General features: G+C 42.5%; 1 protein-coding gene across 3 annotated transcripts in view; it reads right to left on the bottom strand.

The window, feature by feature from the left end:
- The window catches only part of WWP2 (WW domain containing E3 ubiquitin protein ligase 2), a 146127-nt gene that overhangs the window by 27198 nt on the left and 103059 nt on the right, over positions 1 to 15870 (bottom strand). For all 3 annotated transcript variants that reach the window (XM_069550244.1, XM_069550245.1, XM_069550246.1), the window contains exon 9: positions 4576 to 4665. In XM_069550244.1, the coding sequence (XP_069406345.1) occupies positions 4576 to 4665 (90 nt within the window). The remainder of the gene's footprint in view (positions 1 to 4575; positions 4666 to 15870) is intronic.

The following is a 15870-nucleotide window of genomic DNA, read 5'->3' as shown; positions in this document are numbered from 1 at the left end:
TACAGTACCTACTCCCCCTGCTCACCTCTGGTCTGAGAACCACCTAAGAGTGTCAGAAGAAAAATCATTGCGCTCATTCTAAATTACCAGGTCCAACACTTTTTGCTCCTGGATAAAATGACTGGTTGCTTTTTTTTTTTTTAACTGAGATCTAATTGACATGTAACACTATAATAGGTTTAAGCTTTATCTTTACAACATAAAGATTCAATATTTGTATATACTGCAAAAGAATCACCACAGTAAGTGTAGTTAACATTTGTCACTGCATATGGTTACAATTTTTTTCTCCTGTGATGAGAACTTTTAAGATCTACTCTCTTAGCAACCTTCAAATATGTTCAGTTCAGTTCACATCAGTCGCTCAGTCATGTCCCACTCTTTGTGACCTCATGAATCCCAGCACGCTAGGCCTCCCTGTCCATCACCAACTCCCGGAGGTCACTCAGACTCACATCCATCGAGTCCGTGATGCCATCCAGCCATCTCATCCTCTGTCGTCCCCTTCTACTCCTGCCCCCAATCCCTCCCAGCATCAAAGTATTTTCTAATGAGTCAACGCTTCGCATGAGGTGGCCAAAATACTGGAGTTTCAGCTTTAGCATCATTCCTTCCAAAGAAATCCCAGGGCTGATCTCCTTCAGAATGGACTGGTTGCATCTCCTTGCAGTCCAAGGGACTCTCAAGAGTCTTCTCCAACACCACAGTTCAAAAGCATCAATTCTTCGGCGCTCAGCCTTCTTCACAGTCCAACTCTCACATCCATACATGACCACAGGAAAAATCATAGCCTTGACTAGACGGACCTTAGTCGGCAAAGTAATGTCTCTGCTTTTGAGTATGCTATCTAGGTTGGTCATAACTTTCCTTCCAAGGAGTAAGTGTCTTTTAATTTCATGGCTGCAGTCACCATCTGCAGTGATTTTGGAGCCCAAAAAAATAAAGTCTGACACTGCTTCCACTGTTTCCCCATCTATTTCCCATGAAGTGATGGGACCGAATGCCATGATCTTCATTTTCTGAATGTTGAGCTTTAAGCCAACTTTTTCACTCTCCTCTTTTCACTTTCATCAAGAGGCTTCTAGTTCCTCTTCACTTTCTGCCATATGGGTGGTGTCATCTGCATATCTGAGGTTATTGATATTTCTCCTGGCAATCTTGATTCCAGCTTGTGTTTCTTCCAGTCCAGCGTTTCTCATGATGTACTCTGCATAGAAATTAAATAAGCAGGGTGACAATATACAGCCTTGACGTACTCCTTTTCCTATTTGGAACCAGTCTGTTGTTCCATGCCCAGTTCTAACTGTTGCTTCCTGACCTGCATATAGGTTTCTCAAGAGGCAGGTCAGGTGGTCTGGTATTCCCATCTCTTTCAGACTTTTCCACAGTTTATTGTGATCCACACAGTCAAAGGCTTTGGCATAGTCAATAAAGCAGAAATAGATGTTTTTATGTAATATGGTATTATTAAGTGGCAAGAGCTTTTGTAAGCTATGAACAAGTTAGGACAATAAGCATTTCAACCTTTATTCTAACTTGAATAATGATTCTCAATATGAGGATAAGACATGTAGATGACTGGTCTTTATACAAGAGTCCCATGGGTCAGACAGAGGGGATGGACAATAAAGTGACTCGGCTCAGTCTCGCTCCTGGATGACTAAGACTGCTGAGACGATGCAACGGCTCCATCTGCAGTTTCGAGATTGCTCTCACCATGGTAATACTTCCCTAGAGCAGAACTTCTCCCATTAATTAGCGATGAAAGCTTGAGCATTCTGTTCTCTCCAGGTTCCCTATTACATCGTAGAACTAAGTGCCAGGAGTTCAAAGGGCCTAAAGCTCAGGAAGAACTCATGGGCTATAGAGGGCACAGAGCTGAGCCAAAAAAACATTACAGGGCTTTCCTGGTGGTCCAGTGGTTAAGAATCCACCTTACAATGCAGGAGACACCGATCTGATCCCTGTCCGGGAAGATCCCACATGCCACAGAGCAACTAAGCCCTCACATCACAAGTACAGAGCCCTCATGCTGCAACTACTGAAGCCCGAGCACCTAGAGCCTGTGCCCCACAAGAGCAGCCCACGCCCGTCACAACTAGAGAAAGCCCACACACAACAAAGACCCAGCACAGCCAAGAATAAATGAATGATTTTTCTAAAAAAAATCACTGTAACTCTCTCGAAAATAAGAAAGCTGGCTCTAGTATCCCACCTCAACACTTAAATAAGAGTAAATCCTCAGCCATTCTTAGAAGACACTATTAAATATCTTCATTTAGATATCACCATACATTTACCAGGTCAAGGCTTCCATAACTTATAAACCAGAGAGGTTAAGAGGCAAGCAACCAACACACTTAAAGAGTTATATGTGCTGTGAACACACAAAGTACAAGTGTGCAACACATCCTGTTAAAAGTTGATGATTAATTTGTGAGACAATTGGAGAAATCTGACTACTGACTGGGTATTTGATAGTAGTAGGTAAACACTTAAAAATACAGTGGTTTTACTTTTAAAAGAGAACATTTTTTTAGACATGTATACTGAAATTTGGATGAAATAATATGATGTCTGGGATTTGCTTCAAAATAATCTAAGATGGGGGTCGGGGAGGGGGGAACGAGGCTGACAGAGCAAGAGTTAGCAAAAGTCTTCTACGAAGGGTCACAAAGTAAATTATATTTTAGTCTTTGCTGGCTATGCAGTCTGTGTCATAATTACTCAGCTCTCCCAAAGAGCACGAGAGCAGCCATGGACCATAAGTAAACAAATGAGAGGGGCTATGTTCCAATAAAACTTTATTTATGAAAACAGGTGGCAGGTAGATTTTGCCAACAGGTCCACAGTTTGCCAACTCCTGGTACAAATGAAACAAGGATGGCCTTGAGTTGATAATTATTGAAGCTAGATGTTGAGCGTGTAGGGATTCTTTGTGCACATTCGAAAACTTCAATATGAATATTTCTAGAATTTCCATAATAAAATGTTTAATTTTTTTCCTAAGAAGTCAATGTTTAACTTTGGTAAGTTCCTTGGACTTTAAATCAAAGGAGAAAACAGGGACTTCCCTGGTGGTCCAGTGGTTAAGAAGCCACCTTGCAATGCAAGGGATGCAGGCTTGATCCCTGATTGGGGAACTAAGATTCCACACACCATGGAACAAATGGGCCTGCGCACTACAAGTAGGGAGTCTGTGTGCTGCAACGAAAGATCCTGCGTGACACACCTAAGACCTGACACAACCAAATAAATAAATATTAGAAAAAATAAAATAAACGAGGTTTCCTTTGTTTAAGAAAAGAGAAGGGGGAGCCGTGAGAACTAAGGATGGTGGATTACGAGTGTGACTTCCACAAGGACAAGGAAGGAAAGGAAAACACAAGCAATCTACTAGGGAAACGGAAACTAAAAGCAGTCCATGCATGGAAACTTGTAGGACGGGGAAATGAGGTGGTATTTGCCCAGCACATGCCTGACAGGTGAACAGAACAGAGCACAGGGTTCTCCCTGCCCACTCTGACATCCTCTCCCTCCGCCAGCTTCGGAAGAGGGAGTCAGTGTTCATGTTCTGCATAGGAGGCCTGCATAGCTGCTCTACTGGTGATTCTTTCCCAAGAGCAGAATACATTCCCTTTCAAAAGCTCTCAGGACTGGGAGACACATGTGGAAAGAACTTTCTGTCCCTGGCAGGCAGGGAACCAAACCCCTTCTCCTTGAACTTGGACAGTCTTCCTTTACTTGGAAGCCTCACTTATCCTCGGGTTTTGGAGAACTTAGCTGCGTTCTCACAAAGCCCAACCGAACGCCACACTGTCTCCGGGGGCTGGCGGGATGCAGGGTGCCGCAAAACTCATCGACACCCTCTCTATCTTGGTTTCCTTGTACACTCTATCCCCCCCCAACAGATGCTCTGAATATCCTAGTATGTCCTAAGAAATGAGAACAGAATTAAAGTGGGTAGGAAAAGCAGTCAAGGGACCCAGGATAAACGTCCCTATACTTTGCTACGTCTGCTGAAACTGAAAACTGCACCCTATAGGTTATTTCTGCAGGTGAAATGTCTGAAGCCACTGAGAGACCAATGGCTTCAGAGGCCTTCCAAGCCGTCCTTCCTCCAGAACCCAACAGCCATAGGGCTCTGAATATCACTTAAGAAAGCCCAGGGCCAGGGGACTATGTTGGTGGTCCAGTAGCTCAGGCTTCCAATGCAGGGGGCCCGAGTTCGATCCCTGGGCACAGAACTAGATTCCACGTGATGCCCCTAAAAGATCCCACATGCACCAGAAGGGTCGAAGATCCTGTATGTCACAACAAAGACCCAGTGCAGTCAAACAAATAAATAAGAAAGAAAAGAACTCCCGTGGCCAAGGCAACAAATGGAGGGAGAAGGGGAAGTAGAATGAGAGAGCAGAGGCCACAGAAGAGGAGGACAATCGGAGGAGGGGAAAGAGAGAGAGAGGAGGCGAGTGGGGGAAATAGGGAGATGACTGTGGCAGAGTGGTGGGGAAGCCGACGGGGGACTCTTGGTGCCTGTTCCAGAGCCTCGGGGCTCATTGGTCCAAGTCTTACCCTGGAGGAAGAGGCCGCTCCCAGGTGGTGGTCTTGGTGTTATGGTCAACATAATAGACACGCCCGTTGGGGAGCTCTCGCTGCTCCCATCTGCAAAATAAAGTCAAAGGAGGCATGAGACACGCTGGTGAAAGGCATAAGTCCTGGTTCAATGGCGTACTTCACTACTGATGTGGCTAATTTGACAGAAAACATCAAAGACAACATGCAAGACCAACCCGCTGGTCAGACCAGCTCCACGCCGTCCCTGATAACGGGACCCATGCCTGCTTCTTGAGAAAACTACAAGAACTCCCCTCTACAGACTCAAGGTTATTAGATATCCCACAGATAGTGTTAAATTCCCCTACATAACCCCTATGAATCTACATTCCCATGGATTTTTCCAAATCACTGTTTACTGGCCATTTGGGGATCAAAGGTCCTTTTAGGGAGGTAATGAAAGCTGAAGACTCTTTCCCTCCAAAATGCACTTACCAACAAAAATGTGTGCAGTTTCTGGGATTCACAGACACCCACACCTAAAGTTCATCCGTGGACTCTCCAGCCCTTGTAACCTATTACTTCTTAAAGTCACAAATCATACAATTCCCCTTGTTCTCCTAGCATCATATATATTCAAGATCACATTTCTTTTTAAAATATAGGACTCATTTACAGAGGGTCTTTAAAAGAGATCTGGATGAACCAAGAAACACAGTAAACTGTGTTTTGCTGCTTTTCCAGCCCTGTCTCAGTGTGTGGGTGCTGAGGGTGGCTCATCTGTGCCAATGGCGGAAAGACAAGGTAAGCAGATGATCCAAGCAGTGGATCCAAAGGCAAAATCACTACAAAATACAGACAAGGACCACCTATCCCCATACTCCTGTTATTCCCACATTCAACACAGTCTGACAGTAACTCCACTGACCTAGAATACAGTAACCTACATATAAGGGATGCAAAGATTTATCTTTGTTTATAAAATGATTACCATTTTATAAAGGATGCGAATGGTCCCTTAGTCTTTATGTTTGACACTGATTTTATCTACTTCTACTTTTGGGTACTGCCAAGAGGAAGGTGGACTTTACTGGGAAGCTAGTACAGTCAGTTCTGCTGAAATGCTTATTTTAAAGACATAGGTCTATGCCAGTGTGATTTTATACTTAAGGGAACGTGAGCATGATGTGAATTTTGTGTTTGCTGTGCATGTATTTGTCTTCTAAACATACCATATGAACACAGAAGACTTCCCTGGGCTAAACCCAGTATCGTAGGAACACAAAGAACCACACACATCTACCGGCTACCTCACTTTGGAGCGTGTTACATATCACACTCACCCACATCTGGTGTTACAACTCCCGTCTGAGTTCAGAAAACCCTTCTTGTACCACTTTAAGACAACACTCAACAAGCTCTAATCCTCAGGCACCTGCTTCCACAAGCAAACTGCAGGTCTTCTCGTGGAATCCTGCATCTTTATTGTAGTATTATGATCTCAACCATTTAACATGTGTAAAACTGTGCTACTATGTTATTACATTCTTGTTTGTGTGTGTGTCACTGACAAATTTTTGTCTGTTATGTCCTTAACCCATTTCTTCCCATAAACCCTGTGGTTTTTGCTGCATGATTTGGCAGTGGTAATTCCTAGGAACACATATGTTATAGCAGAGAGTTGACTGTATACTGAAATAAATGTCCTAACTTCTATCACTAAGCCTGGTGTATCTACTCTAATAGATACGAGCTTTATTTGATACCGTTTCTCACATCTGATCAGTGGACAGCACTGATGAGCCCCTCTGAGGCTAATTCAGATAGAGATATATGCAAGGTTTTCAAGGCAAAAATGGGAAGGGGTAATCATCACCCACAGAGCATCCACAATGAGTTGCAGGTTCCTGTTTTACCTCATTCAGTCCTGCCTCCATCCTTTAAGGTGGGACATGCCATCATCATCGAAGAAACCGAGGCTCAGAGGGGCTAAATAAAACTCAGCTCAGACTCTCTAGCCTATGAGTTTTACCATGGACCCCTGAAAGGAAGAAAGGAAGGGCAAGTGGAACTTATAAGAAACCCACAACCCAGCAGACAAGGTGCCGGGTGCCTTTCCTCCACCCACCCCAACGTGAACAGCTCTCCCTAGCACAGGAGTCTAGGTAGGGAGCCCTGCAGGATCATGACGACTGGGGAGACATCACAGTAAATCCACCTCGTTCATTTCTAGGCTCCATTTTTAATCACAAACCCCTGCTCAGATATCATCTACAGGAAGAGAGAGGCTACACACTTTGCACCACCAGGAGGCTTCCCCCTGGGAGCACTGAGGTCTGCTTGTTCCACATTCCCTCCTCTCAAAAGGAATCCACTACTGGTTTGAGGACCAGAGTGCTACAAACACCATTAAAATGTGCTCAAGGATACTTGTTCTCCTGGGTATTCCTGCTCCCTGGGGCTTCCCTGTAGCTCAGATGGTAAAGAATCTGCCTGTAAAGCAGGAGACCCAGGTTTGATCCCCAGGTCAGGAAGATCCTCTGGAGAAGGGAATGGCAACCCACTCCAGTATTCTTGCCTGGAGAAACCCATGGACAGAAGAGCCTGGCGAGCTACAGTCCAGGGGGTCGCCAAGAGTTGGACATGACTGAGTGACTAACACTATATTATATACTCCCACTCCAGCTTCTGGTTGAAGTGGTTACTGGTAACCTGGCCCAAGTGCCCTGGCTCTTCCCACAGCAAAAGGAAGATCTATGCACTTTAGTTGGTATTTCATTTAAAGGGCAGAACTAAAAGATCCCGCATGCCGTAAATATAGACCCTGAGTGCTGCGACTAAGACTCGGCATAGCCAAATTTAAACAAAAAGAAAAAAGAAGAAGCAGGGGGGAGAATCTTCTGGCAAAAGTGATCAGGTGAAAAGACACACAGGGCGAAGTTAAAGCTCTTCTCCCTCTCGATGCCCTTTTGTATTAAAGATAAAAGAGTGACAGATATTGCAAGTTTCAAGAGGCTAGTGTCCCATCTCTGGGGATCAAGTAGGGACTTTTCAGCCACAAAGGAGGCTAACATAGAATGACTTCACACCACCTCTCCAAATTCTTCCTGTCTGCTTGGTAATCAAGCAGCAAATTTGATACTCTCTTTATTCATCTGAATTTGGAAATAAAGAAGGTCTTGAGAAAGATATTTGGCTTAAGGATAAGTACTGAAATATGGAAGCTCCTCAAGGCGAGGGTAGCAAACCACTCTTTCGTAACATTTGCTCCTAATAAAGATTTAAGGAGCCGAGAATTCCTCCGCATTTCCTAAGAAATTAGCTCTATCCTTCCTGTCCTTGGCAATTTTGTGGCACAAAAGCCCCAATAAAACAATTTTGCTCATTTTGCAGTCACTGTTTGGAAAACTGACCATAATAGGCGGGTGGGGCTGTCCCTTGAATAAAGACAAAATACGTGGTGTTGTAGTTGGAGAGAAAAGGTGCTAAAACACATTTTTCTTTATTTCAACAATTCTTTTGTTGTAACTTTCATCTCATAAGTGGTCTCAACTTTTGGCTTCTTTTCTATTTCATTTGAGGCAAGGAGAGAACTTTGGTTTTATTATACTTTGACTACTATTTTCATTTGAAGAAGGGACAGTTCTTAAAATTCCATGAAATAAATGCCCTTTAATTGGCACAGTGGTCTTCCTGCACTGTCGGCAAGGAAATCGGCATGAAGTCCTCTTTGCTTATATTCAAGAGTTATGGCTGCTCCTCCCAAGCCTAGACAAGACCTGTCTACCCTGTCTTTGATCCCAGTTGATCCTTAGAAATGAAAGACTCTCTTTCAGGCACTATTATTGTCCAGTGAATCTCAGTGTCCTTCTATGAACCCTCTCAATTGGCTTAGCTAGAAAAATAGTTACCAAGAAGAATAAGACCTTTCTTCCATTACCTTTCTTTTTCTTTTTTTTTTTTGATATCTACATTCTTCCTTTTAAAATTGGACTCCTGCTCGGATTAAATGTCCATGTGGGTCCTCCCTGATCTGTGACCTGGCCTAGCTGCTTTTCCTAGAGAACTCTCAACTCCTCCCTACCTGCACGGCTCCTCAGAATTCATACAAATCCCTCCCCTCCATTCCTGTGGCAGAGTCGGTCGATTCTATCGTCAATCAAATGAGCCTCCCGATTCTCCTCTCCCCTCTGTAGCTGCTGACCCACATAGATTAAGCCTTCTGACTGTCTTGGTTTGGTCTCCCCATGCCAAGAAAGTGATACTGGCAGCGACCTTTCATCAGCGCATCCCTGGCAGGGGTTAGGTTTCTGAACCTTATAAGCATCTTCTTCATGCTGAGATTAAAAGGCTTTTCAATGAAACTACCCATGGGTCTCGATACTGCATCCTGGTCACGTGGGTCACATCCTCTCCCACTGAATAGCTTTCTTTGATGCTCTCAGAAACTGTTCAAAAGCCCAAGCTCAATTCAGGTCCCTTCCCAACACATTGCTCCCTGGCCTTCAATGCATAACATTCAGTTGGACCATGGACTACACAGGGTCTTTCTATTTGAAAGGACTTAAAAAACAGTCTCCAGTTTCAATTAATCTCTGTACTTTTTAAAAAACACCTAAATTCCCTTTGCTTCTATGGATTTTAACTGTCCTTTATTCAGTGTGTAATAGGGAAGAACACATCTGACTCCATATTAGATCGGTTTCTCTTACTTTAAACTGTGTGCTTAGTCATGTTGGCTCTGCACCTATAGTAAAAGAATGTTACACATAGTCTGAAATATACAGGATAGCCCATTCTCAAGGTTCTAACCTTTAAGAGTCCATTCATACAAAAAGTTTCAGAACAGAGAATAATATTTGTCTTGTTGGAGGTTTATAGGAACATCGTGACCTGACTTATGCGGAACAGCTGCAAGAACAAAGGATTCCAACACCGAGAAATCTGCAACAACTAACCATGTCCTTTCTTCACCTTGCCTTTGAAAGTGCTTTGCTGAAACCCTCTGGGGAGTTTGGGATTTTAGGGGGCACAAGCCACCCATCTTCTTGTATGGTTCTGCAATAAACCTTTCTCTGCCCTCCAAACCACAACGTTTAGGTATTGTCTGGCCTCGCTGTGCATCAAACACACGACCTTGTGTTTGGTATTAATAACAAGTTGTATCTCTTCCATGCCCCAGTTCTCCCCCCAAACCACTATCATTATTAAAAAGTTAAAGGCAGAAAATCTCAATTTCATGATTAGGATGGCATGCAATCATTTCTACGTTATCTGAAAGGAAACTGTCTGGTTACCTGAACCACATTTTCTTGTGGAAAGTTTCCTAAAAGGTCTTCAGGAAATCAGTTCTCAGTGACTTGCCATTACAGTGTATATTCAACCATCCTGATTAACACACATCTTGGTCAGATTCCCATAAGTTTGGACAGAATCACAGTTTCACCAAGAGTCAAATTAAATTGAGAAGGAATTTAAATCTGACAGTCCCCAAGTATTTTGGTTTAGGATCAGAGATGAATCACAAATTCTTACTAAGAGCATTATAAACTTGTATTATTTATAATTTGTTAATAAACTTTATTAATACAAGCACTGGGCATTAGTGAAGCTGACTCTCATTCAAAATACACTCTCTTCGTCAGAAAACAAAGTCCTACCAGAGTACTTAGGTACCAGTAAACAAAAGATGCCTTGCTGGTTACTTAGACACAAACTAAACTTCAGAAAAATACACTGAAAGTATTCAGGTATTCTTAAAGCTGCCTATGTAGAGATTCAACTTCTCTCAGGCAAACATTACAGGAAATTCATATTTTCTTACATTATGATCCTATAATAAATTTTAACTCTGAACCAAATCCCATTTATTCCCCAAGCTCTGGCCACTTCCTAGGTGAACCATAAGATTTATTTCCTCTGTAGGGACACTGTCAGGCTGTTTTATGAGTCAAAAATCTGCGTGCAGTGGAATACATCTCCTCGTCACTGTTTTCATTGCTTCAGTAGGTCCTCTATAAACTAGGTAAGAAGTATGTTAAACTCAGACCTTCCCCCCAGAACCCTTCTCGAAACACTGAGCTTTCCTTTAAATCCAAGCACACTAACCCCCTTTTTAAAACTATCAACAAGCAGCACTTTATGCCCTCTAAGCATAGAGGGGCACAGTAGTAGCTACTGAGAACTCTGAATTAAGGTCTGTTTTTCTCCTCCTTTTTCAACCATTCCTTTTTTTTTTCTTTTTTGCCTTGGAAAGGTCCACAAAGCCATCTTCTTCAATGGAAGATGACAACATTAAAAGATATGCTTTCACAGAGATGCAAGACAAGTGCTAGAGATGGTGTCTACTAAAAAAATAAAAACTTTTTTAAAAATCAAATTTGCAGATTTTAAAAACTGTAGATAAGTTTGGTAATGTAGGGAAATAGTCACTCTTAAAAAATAGGTGAAGAGGGCTTCCATGGTAGATCAGTGGTAAAGAATCCACCTGGCAATGAAGGAGACAAGGGCTCAATCCCCGATCCGGGAAGATTCCACTTGCCGTGGAGCAACTAAGCCCATGGGTCACAACTATTGAGCCTGTGCTCTAAAGCCCAGGCGTCACAACTCCGGCGCCTACATGCTGCAACTACTGAAGCCCCATGCCCGAGAGCCTGTGCTCCACAGCAGAAACCACTGCAACGAGAAGCCCACGTACCGCCACCAGAGAGCAGCCCCCACTCCCCACAGCTACAGAAAAGCTCAGACAGCAGTGCAGACCCAGTGCAGACAAAAATAAACAAATAAAATTATTTTTAAAAAACAGCTGGAGAGTGTAGGACAGATTGAGAAAGTAGCATTGACATACATACACTATTGTGTAAAACAGATAACTATCGGGAAGCTGCTGTATAACACAGGAAGCCCAGCCTAGTGCTCTGTGATGACCTAGAGGGGTAGAATGGAGGGGGTTGGAGGTAAGGAGACTCAAGAGAGAGGAGAGATATATATCATTATGACCGATTCGAGTTTATGTAAGCAGAGACCACCACAACAATGTAAAGTAATTATTCTCCAGTTAAAAAAAAAAAAAAAAAGTTGGTGGGGGACTTCCTGGTGGTCCAATCGTTAAGACTCCATGCTTCCAATGCAGGGGGAGCAGGTTCAATTCCTGCTAAGGAACTAGGGTCCTACAGGCTTCATAGCATGGCCAAAAAAAATTAAATTAAAAAAAAATTTAAGTGTTTAAAAGACATAGTTGATAGGAACAAAAATGGATATATACGCTCCCAAGGGCAATCTTGCAACTTGGTTAAAAACTTCTCCTACATAAACATCCTTTAATTCAGCAATTCTACTTCGAAGATATATCCTTTGGAAATAATTATGTGTCAAAGATTTAGCAGTAAGTGTATCTGTCACAGTACGTTGTAGCATGTTACAGAAAAACTAGAAAAAACCTAAATGCTTTAAAATGGAAAATTAGTAAATTATGTTAGTAAATATTCTATAATGAATATTCAGTCATTTAAAATATGATTTACAATATGCTGAGTGGAAAAAATAACATGCATAAGATAAACAAAATTTTGTTTAAAAATTATACAAATACACTGCTGCTGCTGCTGCTGCTAAGTCACCTCAGTCGTGTCCAACTCTGTGTGACCCCAGAGACAGCAGCCTACCAGGCTCTTCCATCCCTGGGATTCTCCAGGCAAGAACACTGGAGTGGGATGCCATTTCCTTCTCCGATAAAAATACACTATTGTTCATTAAATCTAAAATGCCACCAATTATAAGATTTTTAAACCAAGAAAGAAAGAAAAACTCTTGCCAATTAAACTGTAACATTCTAATGCTTGTAAATCACATCTTGATTTTAAAGAAATTAAATGTGAAATAACGTACATATCAGAATCTACAAAACATGGGGATCAGGGGGAGTCACGTGTGCATGTAAAATTTTTATATGATCAGAGTAAGGCAGTATTTCAGACAAGACACAAAAGGCGCATGAAACAGATGAACAAACTTGACTACTTAAAATTTGAACTCCTGTACAATAAAAAGCAACATAAAAAGTTTAAAAGACAAGCCACAGAAAATATCTGCAATGCACATAACTGAGAGGCAATTGGTATCCAGCACATATTAAGAAATCCTACAGATTATAACAACAGATAGCCAAACAGAAAAATTGACAGAAATATATGAACAGGCAATTCACAAGAAAAGAAACTCAAAAGCCAAATTTTAAAAAAATATAAAAAGCGGTTTAATCTCAAGGATAATGAAGAAAATTCAAAGTACACCCAGCATGAGACACCCCATTCACGTCCCTCAGACTGGCCAAAGTGAAAACTATCTGACAATTTTGTTTTAGCAGGAATGCTTATGTATGCTCATGGGAGTATGAATTGGTGAACTGACTCAAGAAGCAATTTGACAGCATCTACTAAAAGTGAAAACCTCCATCCTCCTACAAAGAAGAAATTCCAGTTTGAGTACCTCCCCTAAAGAAACAAACATGCACACAAAAAGGCAGGCACAGAAAACACTTCCCTGTAGCATTGTTAATTAAGGCAATTATAATATAAACAAACACAAGCATAAAATATGATTTTTATATTTATATATCTATCACATACATGGCAAATATAAATTTTAATTATAAAAATAAAATTTTATCTATTCATACAACAGAATACCATAGAGCAGTTTAAATGAATGTCCCCAGTTCCATGTATCTCTGTATATAGGGAATGGGATCAAGGAGGCATTCACAGGGACTTTAAACTTTATAATGTCTTCTTCATCAAGAGGTTAAAAAACAAGGTAAGGAGGGGGAGGTTTATACTAAATGCAGCATAATGCTAAAGTTTGATAAGACTGAGTTGGATAGCCCACTATTCTTATTTGCATGCTTAAAATATTTTACAATTAAAAGAATAAAATTTAAAAGCATATGCCCTAAGATTATTAAATTTTGGTAGATGTATGTTTAATGTTTACATGTACATGTCTGTACATGTGGTCTTGGGCAAACCACTTAAGGTTTCCTCATTTGCAAAATAAGGGTAAAAGTAGTGTAGTAGCTCAGAGAAGGCAATGGCAACCCACTCCAGTACTCTTGCCTGGAAAATCCCAAGGCGGAGGAGCCTGGTGGGCAGCTGTCTATGGGGTCGCACAGAGTCGGACACGACTGAGGCGACTTAGCAGCAGCAGCAGTGTAGGAGCTACCGCAGACTGCCATGAAGACTGAAATAAGCCACTTACGAAACCCAGCACTCCCAGCACACTGGAAGCATTTAACATGTGTTAACAATTACTAATGATCAGGCGAAAATAGATACAAGGTGCGTGAAAAGTGCCAATGGTTACATCTAGGTGGGTGTCTGTTACTGTTGTTCTGTTTCTATTTTTCCCAATTTTTCAAAAAGAAACTATAAAAAATTATAACAGCTACTGAGAATGAAAACACTTATCATTCAACAGCCACTTCTCACTCCATCTCTCTAGAAGCCAAGTACTATGCTAGGTGCTGGGAATACAAAAATGGAGGACACAGTAACACCAGCTCCTGAGGAGCTCTCAAGAAAGTGTAGTAAAATGAAAATTCCTAATTACACACAAAAACATACATAGAGCAGGGCGAGAACTTCTCATGAGCCAGCCCTGACACAGTAGAATCTTTGGAAACAAGGATTTCATTCTGAGATGAGAAGGAGGAAGCCAGTAACATGTACTATCTGGTATTACCTAAGCATGTAATAATCCTTGCAGAGTCAAGAACTAAACCATACTACTTAGCACAAAGGGACAGATTATCCCAGTTTAATCCTTTAATCCTTTGCTACTCAAAGTATGGTCCATGGCTCACACTGTTACTGTTCAGTGACCAGAAAAGTTCAGAAGTTTGTAGGCTTTTAGAAACTTTTGTACCAATTTGACATTGCCACAACATCCAAATACATGATCTGTAGATCTATTTCGTTAAATAGAGGACCAAAGTAACAGTTCATAAGAGACTGAAAAAAAAATTAAAACAAACAAAAACAGTGGGGAGAAAAAAAGGACTAGTTTTTCACAGACAGTTTGAAAAGCACTGTTTTAAAACTCCTTGGGTAAGGATCTTTGGCTAGCGACAAAATTGAGTTTGGAATGAAATTCAATGGCAGCAGCTGGTTTATAACTTAGCAGAGAAGCTGCAAATTCCAATGTCTCTTAAAGTGTCTCCACGAAGAAAACATCAAAGAACTCTTACCAGGTTGTCATCCTTGACAGTGTGTCAAGGACCACCTGGAGAAAGGACCTCTAGGTCTGCAGAATTGGACCTGGGGGTGGGGGGAGATGGCACATCCAACAGATCCGAAGAACACCCTCCTCAACTAATTCTCCTGAGGCAGGAAACAGCCGGAGCAGCCAATGACTGCGGGAGGGAGGGATGGTGTGAAATGGCAGTGCTGAGGTAAGCCGGCAGAGTCCAAACACAACGGCCTCCGTTATGTAAGGAACCACAGCGCAGCGCGGGCTGCCAGGCTGGAATAATGCGCCTCTGTGCGCAAGGGCCTGGGCGAGCGGCGGGGCCCGGGACGCGCTTGGAGTTTATCTAAGCCATGTACACACGGTCTGGTAATGAGCATTTGGTCCCGAAAGTGGGCTCCCTGCTGATAAAAACCAGATGCAGGGCCAGCTAATCAAAGCAGGCCTCCCTCCCCACTGCCCTTCTCCCAAGCCACTATCTCACCACGTCTCTCGAGCCTGGCTGGCACCCGTTCCCTTGACAGGCGTTTGCAGCCTGAAAGCGCCACGCCCTTCCAATTGGCTTCTTTCTCGCTAATTAAATTAAAAGGTACAGAAGGCAGGAGGAGGGTTTGGAGACCGGGAGAGAGGAACGGGATAAAGGGTGTTCTGTTTGGACTGAGGCAGCCCAGGTTTCGGTGGCCTTCAGTCACTAAAACACAGGCGGATGTGACATCTTTATGACCAGCTGCATCTGCTGCAAGTTTCAGAAAGGCCATGTGGCAACTGGAAAAATAAGCCCTTGGCATCCCCAAGTGAACTGTGCCTGACTGCTCTGTGAAGGAGATGAAGGAGTTGAGAAGGTAAGGCTGGAAAGAGACAGAGTCGGCTGGATGTCTCAAAAAAAACCAGTCTAGCGTGGCTCACAAAGGCCACACAAAGGGGGAGACATGCTCTGCAGTGTTCCCCAGGCATGCAGATCCCTACTGGGCAGCAAGCAGCATCCCGACCCTGTGAGAGAGTCATACGTGAACCCAAAGCCAGACAACCTAGTGAGGGACCCATTAAGGTCTTGCTCTTAGGAAAAAAATG

The sequence above is a fragment of the Ovis canadensis genome, chromosome 14, assembly GCF_042477335.2.
Source record: "Ovis canadensis isolate MfBH-ARS-UI-01 breed Bighorn chromosome 14, ARS-UI_OviCan_v2, whole genome shotgun sequence".
NCBI classification, from domain to species: domain Eukaryota; kingdom Metazoa; phylum Chordata; class Mammalia; order Artiodactyla; family Bovidae; genus Ovis; species Ovis canadensis.
The sequence above is the reverse complement of the archived record's forward strand: the minus strand, read 5'-3'. Positions and strand labels throughout refer to the sequence as shown.